Source organism: Stegostoma tigrinum, chromosome 5 (genome assembly GCF_030684315.1).
Source record: "Stegostoma tigrinum isolate sSteTig4 chromosome 5, sSteTig4.hap1, whole genome shotgun sequence".
Lineage (NCBI taxonomy): Eukaryota > Metazoa > Chordata > Chondrichthyes > Orectolobiformes > Stegostomatidae > Stegostoma > Stegostoma tigrinum.
This window is the reverse complement of record NC_081358.1, coordinates 4662437-4676144: the sequence shown is the minus strand read 5'-3', so window position 1 is coordinate 4676144 and position 13708 is coordinate 4662437. Positions and strand designations below refer to the sequence as shown.

At 42.4% G+C, this 13708-nt stretch overlaps 1 protein-coding gene across 4 annotated transcripts in view; it reads right to left on the bottom strand.

Annotated features, from left to right (window-relative positions):
* Positions 1-13708, bottom strand: part of LOC125451703 (dual specificity calcium/calmodulin-dependent 3',5'-cyclic nucleotide phosphodiesterase 1A-like) — a 793424-nt gene that overhangs the window by 105527 nt on the left and 674189 nt on the right. For all 4 annotated transcript variants that reach the window (XM_059645774.1, XM_059645776.1, XM_059645775.1 and 1 more), the window contains 2 exons: positions 11298-11426; positions 6123-6224 (listed from right to left, as the gene is read on the bottom strand). In XM_059645774.1, the coding sequence (XP_059501757.1) occupies positions 6123-6224; positions 11298-11426 (231 nt within the window). The remainder of the gene's footprint in view (positions 1-6122; positions 6225-11297; positions 11427-13708) is intronic.

Sequence of the window (13708 nt, the reverse complement as noted above, 5' to 3'; positions counted from 1 at the left end):
ACTCAGGAGGTGAGTTACATGGTACAGTATTCCTATCCTCTGATTTGCTACTGCGTTTATGTAGTGAGTCCAGTTCAGTTTCTGGTCAATGGTAACTCCCTGGATGTTGACAGTGTGGGAATTCAGTGATGGTAACACCACTAAGTGTCGAGGGACAGTAGTTAGATTGTCTCTTATCATTGATGGTCATTGCCCGGCATTTCTGTTGTGAGAATATTACTTACCAGCTTTCAGTCCAAGCCTGGACATTGTCCAGATTTTTTTTATGTTTGACATTGACTGCTTCAGCACCTGAAGAACGGCAAATGGTGCCTAACATTGTGCAATAATCATTTCTGATATCATGGTGGAGGGAAGGTCAGTGATGTTGCAGTTGAAGGTGGTTGGGCCTTACCCTGCAGAGATGTCCTAGAATAGAGATTACTGACCTCCTTTAACTACAACCTGCTTTCTATGTGCCAGGTATGACTCTAAACACTGGAGAATGTGTTCCCTGATTCCCATTGACTCGATTTTAGCTACGGCTCATTGATTCCACACTTGGTCAAATCTGGCCTTGACATTGAGGACAGTCGCTCTCACCTCACCTCTGGAATTCAGTTCTCAAGTCTATGTTTGAACCAAGGATGTAATGAGATCAGGAGCTGACAGACCCTGGCAGAACCCAAACTTGGAGTCACTGAGCAGGTTATTGCTGAGCAAGCGCTGCTTGATAGCACGGTCAATGACACTTTCCATCTTCGTGATGATTGAGAATAGATGGAAGGGGCAGTAAAAGGCCAGATTGGCTTTGCCCTTCTTTGTGTACAGGGCACACCTTGGCACTTTGTTGGGTAGACGTAGTTCTGTTGGAGCAGCTGAGCTGCGGTTAGCAGCAAGTTCTGGACAGAGTGTTGTCAGGGCCCATTATTTTAGCAGTATCTAGTGCTTCCAACCACTTCTTGATATCCACTTGAACATTCCAAACAATACAATTCCTTCTTGAATGCATTGCCTGAGTCTGCCCACTGCACTCAAACAGAGTGCATTCTGGAATTCTAACCAATCACTAAATTAAGAAGATTTTCCTCATGTCTCCATTGCTTCTTTTGCCAGTTGCCTGAAACATTGCTTTTACTACATAAAAATAGGCCATTCAGCACAACAGCTTTCTGCTTATATTATCTTCCACTTCATTGAAACTTTTATTCCTTTCTTTGTCAGTTCATTCAGCTGGTTTCTCCTTAAATGCATCGGTACTATTATTCAAATTTAGTTGAACAGTGAACAGCGTTTTATTCATTTATATTATGTTAAAGCAGAATGTGCTGGAGAAACTCTGGAGGTAAGGCAGCATCTGAACATTAACTCGATTCCTCTTTTCACAGATGCTGCCAGACCTGCTGGGTTTCTCCAGCACTTTCTGTTTTTATTTCACTTCTCCAGCATCTGCAATTCTTTACTTTTATTGGCATGTGTTATTTATTTAAATGGATGAAAAGAATGTTGCCATGGCCTGGTCTTTGCTATAAAATTAGGGTTGGATACCTTGCTGTGAAAGCCGACAACAGCTCACTGACAGCGATAAGATGTTAAGTTTAAGTATTCCTGTCAGGTTTCCGGCATCATTCACCAATGATCACTTGAAGAGTAGTTAAAACTTCTTGTTTTCTTTTATTTTCAACAGTATTAACTATTTGTGATGTAGGACAAATCCTATTCAGTTTTAACATTAACTATGAATAAGCAAATATACTGCTGTTAATGCACTAGACACAAATGACTTTTCATCAGATTCTTTTTAACTTTTTTTCATTCATGGGGTGAGGACTTGGGCGGCCAGGCAGCATTTACTGCCCATCCCTACTTGCCCAGAGGGCAGTTAGGAGCCAACCACATTGCTCTGGGTCTGGAGTCACATGTAGGCCAGACCAGGGGAGGATGCCAGTTTCCTTCGCTAAAGGACATGAGTCATCCAGACGGGCTTTTCCAACAATCACAGAACATAGAACATAGAAAATTACAGCACAGTACAGGCCCTTCGGCCCTCGATGTTGTGCCGACCTGTCATACCGATCTCAAGCCCATCCAACCTACACTATTCCATGTACGTCCATATGCTTATCCAATGACGACTTTAAATGTACCTAAAGTTGGCGAATCTACTACTGTTGCAGGCAAAGCGTTCCATTCCCTTACTACTCTCTGAGTAAAGAAACTACCTCTGACATCTGTCCTATATCTTTCACCCCTCAATTTAAAGCTATGTTCCCTTGTACTCGCCGTCACCATCCTAGGAAAAAGGCTCTCCCTATCCACCCTATCTACCCTTCTGATTATTTTATATGTTAAAATTAAGTCACCTCTCAACCTTCTTCTCTCTAATGAAAACAGCCTCAAGTCCCTCAGCCTTTCCTTGTAAGACCTTCCCTCCATACCAGGCAATATCCTAGTAAATCTCCTCTGCACCCTTTCCAAAGCTTCCACATCCTTCTTATAATGCGGTGACCAGACTGTACGCAATACTCCAAGTGTGGCTGCACCAAAGTTTTGTACAGCTGTAGCATAACCTCTTGGTTCCGGAACTCAATCCCTCTATTAACAAAAGCTAAAACACTGTATGCCTTCTTAACAGCCCTGTCAACCTGGGTGGCAACTTTTAAGGATCTGTGTACATGGACACTGAGATCTCTCTGCTCATCTACACTACTAAGAATCTTACCATTAGCCCAGTAATTTGCCTTCTGGTAACTCCTACCAAAGTGCATCACCTCACACTTGTCTGCATTAAACTCCATTTGCTATCTATCAGCCCAGCTCTGCAGCTTATCTATTTCTGTCTGCAAACCCACAGCATCCTTCGTCACTATCCACAACTCCACCGACATTAGTGTCATCTGCAAATTTACTAACCCATCCTTCTACGCCCTCATCCAGGTAATTTATAAAAATGACAAACAGCAGTGGACCCAACACCGACCTTTGCGGTACACCACTAGTAACTGGTCTCCAGGATGAACATTTCCCATCAACTACCACCCTCTGTCTACTTTCAGCAAGCCAATTTCCGATCCAAACTGCTATATCTCCCACAATCCCACTCCTCCGCATTTTGTACAATAGCCTATTCTGGGGAACCTTATCGAAAGCCTTGCTGAAATCCATATACACCACTTCAACTGGTTTACTCTCATCTATCTGTTTGGTCACCTTCTCAAAGAACTTAAGAACAGTTGTGAGGCACGACCTTCCCTTCACAAAACCATGCTGACTATCCCTAATCAATTTATTCTTTTCTAGATGATTATAAATCCTATCCCTTATAACCTTTTCCAACACTTTACCAACAACTGAGGTAAGGATCACTGGTCTATAATTACCAGGGCTGTCACTACTCCCCTTCTTGAACAGGGGAACCACATTTGCTATCCTCCAGTCATCTGACACTATTCCTGTAGACAATGACAAGTTAAAGATCAATGCCAAAGGCTCGGCAATCTCCTCCCTGGCTTCCCAGAGAATCCTAGGATAAATCCCATCTGGCCCAGGGGACTTATCTATCTTCACCCTCTGTCAGATTTCTAATACCTCTTCCTTGTGAACCTCAATCCCACCTAGTCTAGTAGCCTGTATCTCAGTATTCTCCTTGATAACATTGTCATTTTCTAGAGTGAATACTGTTGAGAAATATTCATTTAGTGCTTCCCCATCTCCTCTGACTCCACACACAACTTACCACTACTATCCTTGATTGTCCCTAATCTTACTTTCGTCATTCTTTTATTCCTTAAATGCCTGTAGAAAGCCTTAGGGTTTACCCTGATCCTGTCCGCCAACAACTTCTCATGTCTCCTCCTGGCTCTTCTGAGCTCTCTCTTTAGTTCTTTCCTGACTACCTCGGAACCCTCAAGCGCCCTAACTGAGCCTTCACATCTCATCCTAACATAAGCCTCCTTCTTCCTCTTGACCAGACATTCCACCTCTTTCGTAAACCACGGCTCCTGTGCTCTACAGCTTCCTCCCTGCCTGACAGGTACATACTTATCTAGGACACACAGGAACTTTTCCTTGAATAAGCTCCACATTTCTCATGTGCCCATCCCCTGTAGTTTCCTTCCCCATTCTATGCTCCCTAAATCTTGCCTAATCTCATCGTAATTGCCTTTCCCCCAGCTATAACTCTTGCCCAGTGGTATACACTTATCCCTTTCCATCACTAAAGTAAACATCACAGAATTGTGATCACTGTCATCAAAGTGCCCACCTACTTCCATATCTAACACCTGGCCGGGCTCATTACCCAGTACCAAATCTAATGTGGCTTCGCCCCTTGTTGGCCTATCTACATACTGTGTTAGGAAGCCCTCCTGCACACACTGGGCAAAAACTTACCCATCTATAGGACTCGAACTATTGTGTTCCAAGTCAATATTTGGAAAGTTGAAGTCCCCCATGACAATTACCCTGTCTCTCTCATTCCTATCAAGAATCATCTTTGCTATCCTTTCCTCTACATATCTGGAACTATTCAGAGGCCTATAAAAAGCTCCCAACAGGGTGACCTCTCCTTTCCTGTTTCTAACCTCAGCCCATACCACCTCAGTTGACGAGTCCCCAAACATCCTTTCTGCAACTGTAATGCTGTCCTTGACCAACAATGCCACACTTCCCCCCCTTTTACCATCTTCTCTGTTCTTACTGAAACATCTAAATCCTGGAACCTGCAACAACCATTCCTGTCCCTGCTCTATCCATGTCTCCGAAATGGCCACAACATCGAAGTCCCAGGTACTAACCCATTCTGCAAGTTCACCCACCTTATTCCGTCCCTCCTGGCGTTGAAGTAGACACACTTCAAACCAACTTCTTGCTTGCCAGTGCCATCTTGCGTCCCTGAAACTTTACTTCAGACCTCCCTACTCTCAACCTTTTCTATACTCGAACTACACTTTTGGTTCCCATCCCCCTACTGAATTAGTTTAAACCCACCCGAATAGACTTAGCAAACCTCCCTCCCCACAGGATATCGGCACCCCTCTGGTTCAGGTGAAGACCATCCTGCTTGTAGAGGTCCCACCTACCCCAGAAACAGACCCAATTTTGCAAGAATCCAAAACCTTCCCTCCTGCACCATCCCAGTAGCCACGTGTTCAACTCCTCTCTCTCCCTATTCCTCGCCTCAGTAGCACGTGGCATGGGCAACAAACCAGAGACAACAACTCTGTTCGTCCTAGCTCTCAGCTTCCATCCTCGCTCCCTGAATTTCTGCCATAAATCCCCGTCTCTCTTCCTACCTATGTCATTGGTGCCAATGTGGACCACGACTTGGGGCTTCTCCCCCTCCCCCTTAAGGATCCCAAAAACACGATCAGGGACATCACGCACCCTGGCACCTGGGAGGCAACACACCAACCATGAGTCTCTCTCGTTCCCACAGAACCTCCTATCTGTCCCCCTAACTAGGGAGTCCCCAATGACTACTGCTCTGGTCCTCTTCCCCCTTCCCTTCTAAGCAGCAGGGACAGACTCTGTGCCAGAGACCTGTGCCCCACTGCTTTCCCCTGGTAAGTCATCCCCCTGCAACAGTATCCAAAACGGTATACTTATTGTTGAGGGGAATGGCCACAGGGGGTCCCTGCACTGTCTGCCGGTTCCCTTTCCGTCCCCTGACTATAACCCATCTGCCTTTTTCCTGTACCTGAGGAGTGACTACCTCCCTGTAACTCCTCTCAATAACCCCCTCTGCCTCCCAAATGATCCGAAGTTCATCCAGCTCCAGTTCCAGTTCCCTAACGCAGTTTAAGGACCTGGAGTTGGGTGCACTTCCCGCAGATGTAGTCAGTAGAGACACTAGTGGTGACCCTTACCTCCCACATTCTGCAGGAGGAACATTCAACTGCCCTGACCTCCGTTCTCATTATTCTAAATTCCCCAGACTGTTAAAAAATAAAGAATACAAAATAAACTTGCTACCTTACCAATCAGGCACACAGAACAATCGCCAATGGATTCATGGTCATTATTTGATTCTTAATTCCAGACATTTTATTGAATTTAAATTCCACTATCGATAATACCATTAGGACGCTACCTCCTCTATTTTGATGGTTAAAAGGGATAACTGCTGTCAAATGATGACTCACCCCTCCGGTTGCTGCAATGCATTCTTCATAGCTTTGACTTGTTGAAAGTGGCAAGACATATCGGTTGCCAACACCATCTCAATTACCAAGGCTCGCAGTTCCCTTTGGAGAATAAAAGACAAATCATGGGATTTTGCTCACAAATTCAACAAAATAAGCTAATTGTTTTGACATTTCACAAATCTTCGCGAGCAACATTTCCCTCAAAAGGTTGACTTTTTTCTTCTGCAAAAGTCACTGTGTTTTCACCTCAAATGGCACACATATTCGAAGTAATGAAATAGGAGATTAACCTCAGTGTATAAACTAAACATTGTTACAAGGTGACTGACAAGGTGTTTTTCAATTACAGAGAGAGGTTCTCAATTGATTTTGCCTTCAAAAACATTTGCTAAATAATCACTGAGTGCTTAAGTACATCTTGTTGAATTTGAAACAATTCTATGAGCAGATCCTAAAATTTCAATTTTTCACAATTCTGCATGTCCTTATGTCAGTTTCATAATTAACAGTGGTTCAACATTATTGAAAGGAATCTCATCAATGCAAGTTAAAATGAGAGAGAAAAAAATGTGCTACTCACTGAGTAGTACTTCTGATAATATTCCTTCTCCATGAACCAATAGCACTTTGCCCTGAACTCTCACACCAAAACTCAGGCTGTAAATGACTTCAACCCAACACAGGTTTACACAGTTAGTGAACTGGCATATGTCCAAATTCCCTGCATGACTGAGCACAATATAAAGAGTATCAACCAACTCTGGGATAACAAGAACCGCAGATGGTGGAGTCAGAGATAACGCAGCGTGGAGCTGGATGAATACAGCAGGCCAGGCAGCATCAGGGGAGCACAAAAGTTGGCATTTTCAGTCAGGACCCTTCAGAAAATTTTCTTTGGATGGAGCATAATTGCAGACAGAGAGGTGGTTTGAGGTCTGTACACTCCACTTCTAGAAGTATCAGAAATAAAGCAGATGAACATGGAGCATGGGTCAGTACTTGGAACTACGATGTTGTGGCCATTACAGAAACTTGGGTGACTCAGGGAGAGGAATGGTTGTTGGAAGTTCTGGGATTTAGATGCTTTAAAAGAAATAGGGAGGGTGTAAAAACAGGTGGGGGAGTGGCATTGCTAGTCAGGGCTAGTACAGCAGCTACTGAAAGGCATTTCGAGAATGATATGTCTACAGAGTCAGTTTGGGTTGAGGTCAGGAACAAGAAAGGAGCAGTCACTTTGTTGGGATTTGTTTACAGACCCCCAAATGGTTGCAGAGAAGTGGAGGAGTGGATTGGGAGGCAGATACTGGAAAGGTGCAGAAGTGACAGGGTTGTAGTCATGGACTTCAACTTTCCAAATATTGATTGGAAACTTTTTAGTTGTAATAGTTTAGATGGAGCAGATTTTGTTCAGTGCGTTCAGGAAGGATTCCTGACACAGTACTGTAGATAAACCAACATGAGGAGAGGCCAATTTGGATTTGGTGCTTGGCAATGAACCGGGCCAAGTGATAGACCTGTGCGTAGGAGAGCATTTTGGCGGGATCAATCATAGCACTGTTACTTTTATAATAGTCATAGAAAAGGATAGGCACATACGGCAGGGTAAAGTTTATAATTGGGGGAAAGGGTAATTATAATTCTGTTAGGCAAGAACTGGGTAACATAAAATGGGAACAGATGCTGTCAGGGAAGAGCAGCATAGAAATGTGGAGATTGTTTAAGGAATGAATACTGCATGTGCTCGATATGTTTGTCCCTAGCAGGCAGGGAGGATGTGGTTGAGTGAGGGAGCCATGGTTCTCAAGAGAGGTTGAATGACTAGTTAAGAGGAAGAAGGATGCTTATGTAAGGTTTAGGAAACAAGGGATTGAAAAGGCTCTGGAGAGATACACGTTATCCAGGAAGGAGCTGAAGAAAGGTCTTAGGAGAGTGATAAGGGGGCATGAGAAAACCTTAACAGAGTGGATCAAGAAAATCTCCAAGACTTTTTTACACATATGTGAGGAATAAGAGAATGACCAGAGAAAGGGTAGGGCCGATCAAGGATTGTAAAGGGAATTTGTGCACGGAGCATAAATAGATAGGAGAGGTCCTTAATGGATACTTTTCTTCGGTATTCACAACTCCAAGGGATCTAGTTGTAGGATCTGTTGTGCGTCCTCTTCTATTTGTGATTTTTGTAAATGCTTTGGATGAAGGAGTGGAAGGGTGGATTAGCAAGTTTGCAGACGATACGAAGGTGTGTCGCATTGTGCACAGTGCGGAGGGCTGTTCTAGGTTACAAAGGGTCATTGATAGGATGGAGAACTGGGCTGAGAACTGGCAGATGGAGTTTAATCCTGAAAAGTATGAGGTGATTCATTTTGGAAGGACAAACTTGAAAGCAGGACACAGAGTTAACGGAAAGATTCTTGGTGGTGTGGAGGAGCAGAGGGATCTTGGGGTTCATATTCACAGTTTCCTGAAAGCTGCCACCCAGGTGGATAGAGTTGTTAAGAAGGTGTATGGTGTGTTAGCTTTCATTAATAGAGGGATTGAGTTCAAGAGCAATGAAGTTATGTTCTAGCTATCCAAAAGCGTGGTTCGGCCACATCTGGAGTATTGTATCCTGTTCCGGTCACCTCATTACAGGAAAGATGTGGGAGCATTGGAAAAGGTGCAGAGGAGATTCACCAGCGTTCCACCTGGAATGGAGGGAAGGTCTCACGAGGAAAGGTTGAGAGAGTTACAGTGTTTCTCTTTAGAACGATGAAGGATGAGAGGTGACTTGATAGAGATGTACAAAATGAGCAGAGGTATAGATAGAGTAGACAGCCAGAGACTTTTTGCTAGGGTGGACGTAGTTATTATGAGGGGGCATAGTTTTAAAGTGAGTGGAGGTAGATATAGGGGAGACATGAGAGTTAGGTTCTTTACTCAGAGAGTGGTCAGGGAGTGGAATGCATTGCCGGAGAGGGTAGCGGAGGTGGCCCCATTGGGGGCATTTAAGCGGTTATTAGATAGGCATTTGGACGATAGTATAACATAGGAGTGGAGGTTAGATAGACCTTGGTACAACATCGTGCGCCAAAGGGCCTGTACTGAGCTGTACTGCTCTATGCTCTATGTTGTCTGTATTTAACATCATTTGCTAATTGTTCAACGATTCAATCAACATCTTATGTCCTTTTTTTAAAATTTCTGCACTAACATTATTACAGTCTACAATATTCTGAATATTCAGCCTCTTCTGAAAAAATTTTGGAACCAAGGTCTAGATCATTAATTATTAGCAGAAAGAGCAGGACAGTTCCCTCTGGGGAACTCTGCTTACAAATATTCTACTACCTTGAAAACATCCATTAACTCCTCCTCCGTGTTTCCTGTAACTCCTTATCTCTCCTGTCCTCTTTATTCCATGAGATCTAACTTTGTACATATGTCAGCATTGTTGTGTGGCACTGTTGCAAATGTTCTTTGGAAGTTCATATGCACCACATCAACAACATGTCATGATTGGAAGATTTCCGCTTTCTATTGCCGTTGTCCTTCCAAATGGAAGTGGCTGTGGGTATGGAAGGTGCTTTCTAAGAAGTTGGTGAATTTTCACAGTGCATGTTGTAGATAGCATACATTACTGCTTCTGAGCATAGGTAGTGGAGGGAGTGGATGTTTGTGGATGTGGCACCAATTTAGTGGATTATGTTGTCCTGGATGATGTCACGTTTGCTGAGTGTTGTTGGAGCTACAACCATCGAGGCAAACGGGGAGTATTCCACGGCTGTCATGACTTCTGCCTTGTAGATGATGGACAGATTTTAGGGAGACAAGTGGTGAGTTAGTTACTGCAGTATTCCTAGCCTATTACGGGCTCTTGGAGTCTCAGTATTTATATAGCAAGTCCTGTTGAGTCTCTGGTTAATTGCAACACCTAAATGTTGATTGTAGAGAATTCAGTAAAGGTAATGATGTTTAAATTCAAGGGACGAATGGTTAGATTCTCTGTTCTTGGAGATGATAATTGCCTGAAATTTGTGTGTCATGAATGTAACTTGCCAATTTTCAGCCCAAGCTTAGATTATGTCCAGCTGTTGTTGCATTTGGATACAGACTGCTTCAATACTGAGGAGCCTCAAATGGCACTGTCCATTTCATCAGTGAACATCCCACTTCCGTCTTATGATGGAATGAAGGTCATTGATGAAGCAGATGAAAATGATTGGGCCTAGGACATCACCCCGAGGAAAACCTGCAGAGCTGGCCTGGAACTGAGATGAATGTTCTCCAACGACCACAACCATCTTCTTATGTGCCAGGAATGAAGTAAAAATTGAAACAGACGGTGTTCACATCAGAACTAGAGAATCAGTTTGTCTATTTTGAACAAATGACAACAAAAGAATGCAGATGCACAGGTTTGAATAAGATAGAGGTAGCCAGAAGAAATTTTATGAAAATGAAGGATGTGTTGGAGAAGCTGGGATTGCTTTCCATGAATTTAAGGAAGTTGATGGAGATTTGATAAAAGTGTGCTAGGTAATGGCTGGTTCAGTTAAGATGGATAAGGAAAAGGCTGTTCCCATCAGCTGATAGTGCAACAACTAGGGATTACAATTTTAAGATTTTGCACAGATTTAAGATTTTACATGGTGAACTGAGAAGAAATGAACTAAGCCGAATGAACTGGAACAAGAATGGTGATAGCAGGGATGATCAATGATTTTACAAGGAAATTGGACGGGAATTTGGGGGAAACAATCTTGCAGGGAAACAGGGGTGGAACATGGAAATTGGACCAAATGAATTTCTCTGCATGCAGCCAGCATGTAACTGCTAATCTAAATGGTTTTCATCTGTACAGTTATATCTCTGTACCTCAGTAGGGCCTGGGCCTCCGTGTCCCCAGTTTGAGTCAATCTTTATATGAATAGTGTGAAATGCCAAACGAGTGTAGGGAGGTAAATTTATTTACTCCACATACATTCATTCACATATGGACAGACTTGGCTGTTCCAACTAGATTGACTACAGGATTTGCCATTCCTGTTTGCTCCAAATCTGACAACCAATCCAAGGGCCTGGGTGCAGGAACACTGAGATAGGCTGCTAGCATGTCTACGCATTTCAACAAAACAGCCAGGGGCTGACCCAAAAGCAAAGAGCCTTCAATTAGTACTGATCGTAGTTTATTACCTCCAATCATCCTTGGAAAGATTGAACAGGATGTTCATTTCCTCATCATCTTGTAGCAGGCGATAAGTTGCACTGACGTGATGACTCTCCTGTACTGCTCGGTCATTGTACAAAATAGCTGTATCAGACCTTCCAATTAAAAACAAACCAGTGTTTTAGTTGAAACCAATCAACATAAAGGCATAGCTACTCACTGTCAAATATAGTTTAATAAAATGAGTCCTCAGGTTCTGACCACCAATTTAGCAGTTGAATTTGTTTTTATTTAATTTCCAGCCACATTGTCTAACATCAGTGTTAAACATCAGTTTACATGGTATTAGGTAATTACCTTGTGTTCCATCTAATCCAGCAAAAAAGATCAAAGAAAATTTACTTGTTACTATGCATCTTAAATGAGATAACTGCACTCCGTTTGAGTATTAATATTTAATTAATGTTATGCAGCTTGTACACTGTAGTGTATACTGCATGTCTATGTTTCTAGATTATAGTATTATAACAGTAGTGGCCACATGACAGAGACCATTGCTGAGCACAAAGGTAGAACTCCCAGCGCACTGACGAAGGGAGCAGCCAAAGAGAGAAGTTAGTGGGTTGGTGGTCATATTGGTCCAACAGGGACTGTTAGAACTGAGAGCAGTCAATAGGAAGCTAACCACCATGCTTTTGAGTCAGAAGTCAAGCTTAGCAGAGTGCATCACTGAGCAGCAGAGTTGTTTAAATGATCACCAAGAGAGACTCAAATGATGAGCTGATGGGAAAGACAGGAACTTGTGTCTACTGACATTATTATTTGACTGCCTCGGAAACTGAGGAGAGATAGGGTTGGTTCTATGACAAGCCATGTTATTAGCACTACTGGCCAGTCATTTATTATACATAAGAACAGATCAAGGCCATTCAGCCCATTAAATCTGCTCTACCGTTCAATGAGATCATGGTAAACCTGATAATCCTCAACTCCAGTTTTCTGCCTTTTCCTTGTAAACTTTGATTCCCTTGATGATTAAAGTACTGTTTATCTTAGTCTTGAACATACTTAATGACTTAGCCTTTATAGCCCTCTGCAGTAAGTAAGTCCACTGATTTGCTACTTTCTGAAAAATGAAATCTATTTTTATCCTTGTTTCTAACTGGGTGACCCCATACTCTGAAATTATAATCTCTAGTCCTAGATTATCCCGCAAAAACAATAATCCACTCATTCTACCCTCTCAAGCCCCTTAGAGATCAGGAGTGTTTCAATAAGGTTGTCTCTCATCCTACTGAACTCCAATGATTACATAGCCAATCTACTCAACCTTTGCTCATGTGACAATCCCTCCATACCCAGGATTAACCTAGTAAACCTACTCAGGGCTGCCTCCAATGCCAATACATCTTTTCTTGGATAAGGGGACCAAAACAGTTCACTGTATTACAGCTGTGGTCCAAGTAATGCCTTGGATAGTCAAGCAAGACTTTTTAATTTTTATATTCCCTTCCCTTGGAATGAAAGGCCAGCATTTCATTTTCTTTCCCTAATGACTGCTAAACTTGGGTGTTAGCTCCTTGTGGTTTGTTCACTGCTACAGTTTTCTGATATCATTCCTAATTTCAATAATTTTCAGCTTGTTTATTTTTCCCATGAAAGTACATGATCTCATATTTTCTCACATTATATACTATGTGCCAAATTTTTGCCCAATCGCTTGCATCTGTCTAAATCCTTCTGCAGACTCTATCGCCCTCACCATCTACTTTCCCACCTCGTTTTGTAACATCTGTCATAATAATGATTTGGTCAGTTGAAAGATGGATTGGCCATCGGTACCACTGCCCAGCCTTCCATAAGATTGATAGTCATTTATAACACTTTAATTATGGCCTATAATGTGCTACCACACTTTCTTGGTATACTGTAGAAATTGATTTTTTACTGGCTTAAGACACATTTTCACCATCATTTGGAATCAATCCATTTTTAAAAGGAAAACTCAATTTCCTACACACACTTGTTTTTTTATACCCATCACAGGTCAGACTGAAACAATAAGTAATTATCATGGTTGGAGTACCGATTTGGTTCAGAGAGTGTTTTAAACGACATTGAATTATCTATATTTACCACTTTACACAATGTGGTATTTTGGCACTCAATAGACCCAATGTCACACAAGAGAACAGAAGGTGCTGTGATGAAACAAAACATTCAATGTCCCAATACTGGAACATTCTACTTATCTTTAAAGGTCTCATCTGGATTTAATATTTCTACCGAACTACTAATTACTCCGTTGGTATGAAAGAAAGGAAATGAATCACAGCTTGCAGAATCAGCACCACTGTGTTATAACTAGATCTCTGCAGAAACTTTAACCTGGGTTGAATGAATCCTGCAGAATAAATCATATCTGGGCACTTTATTC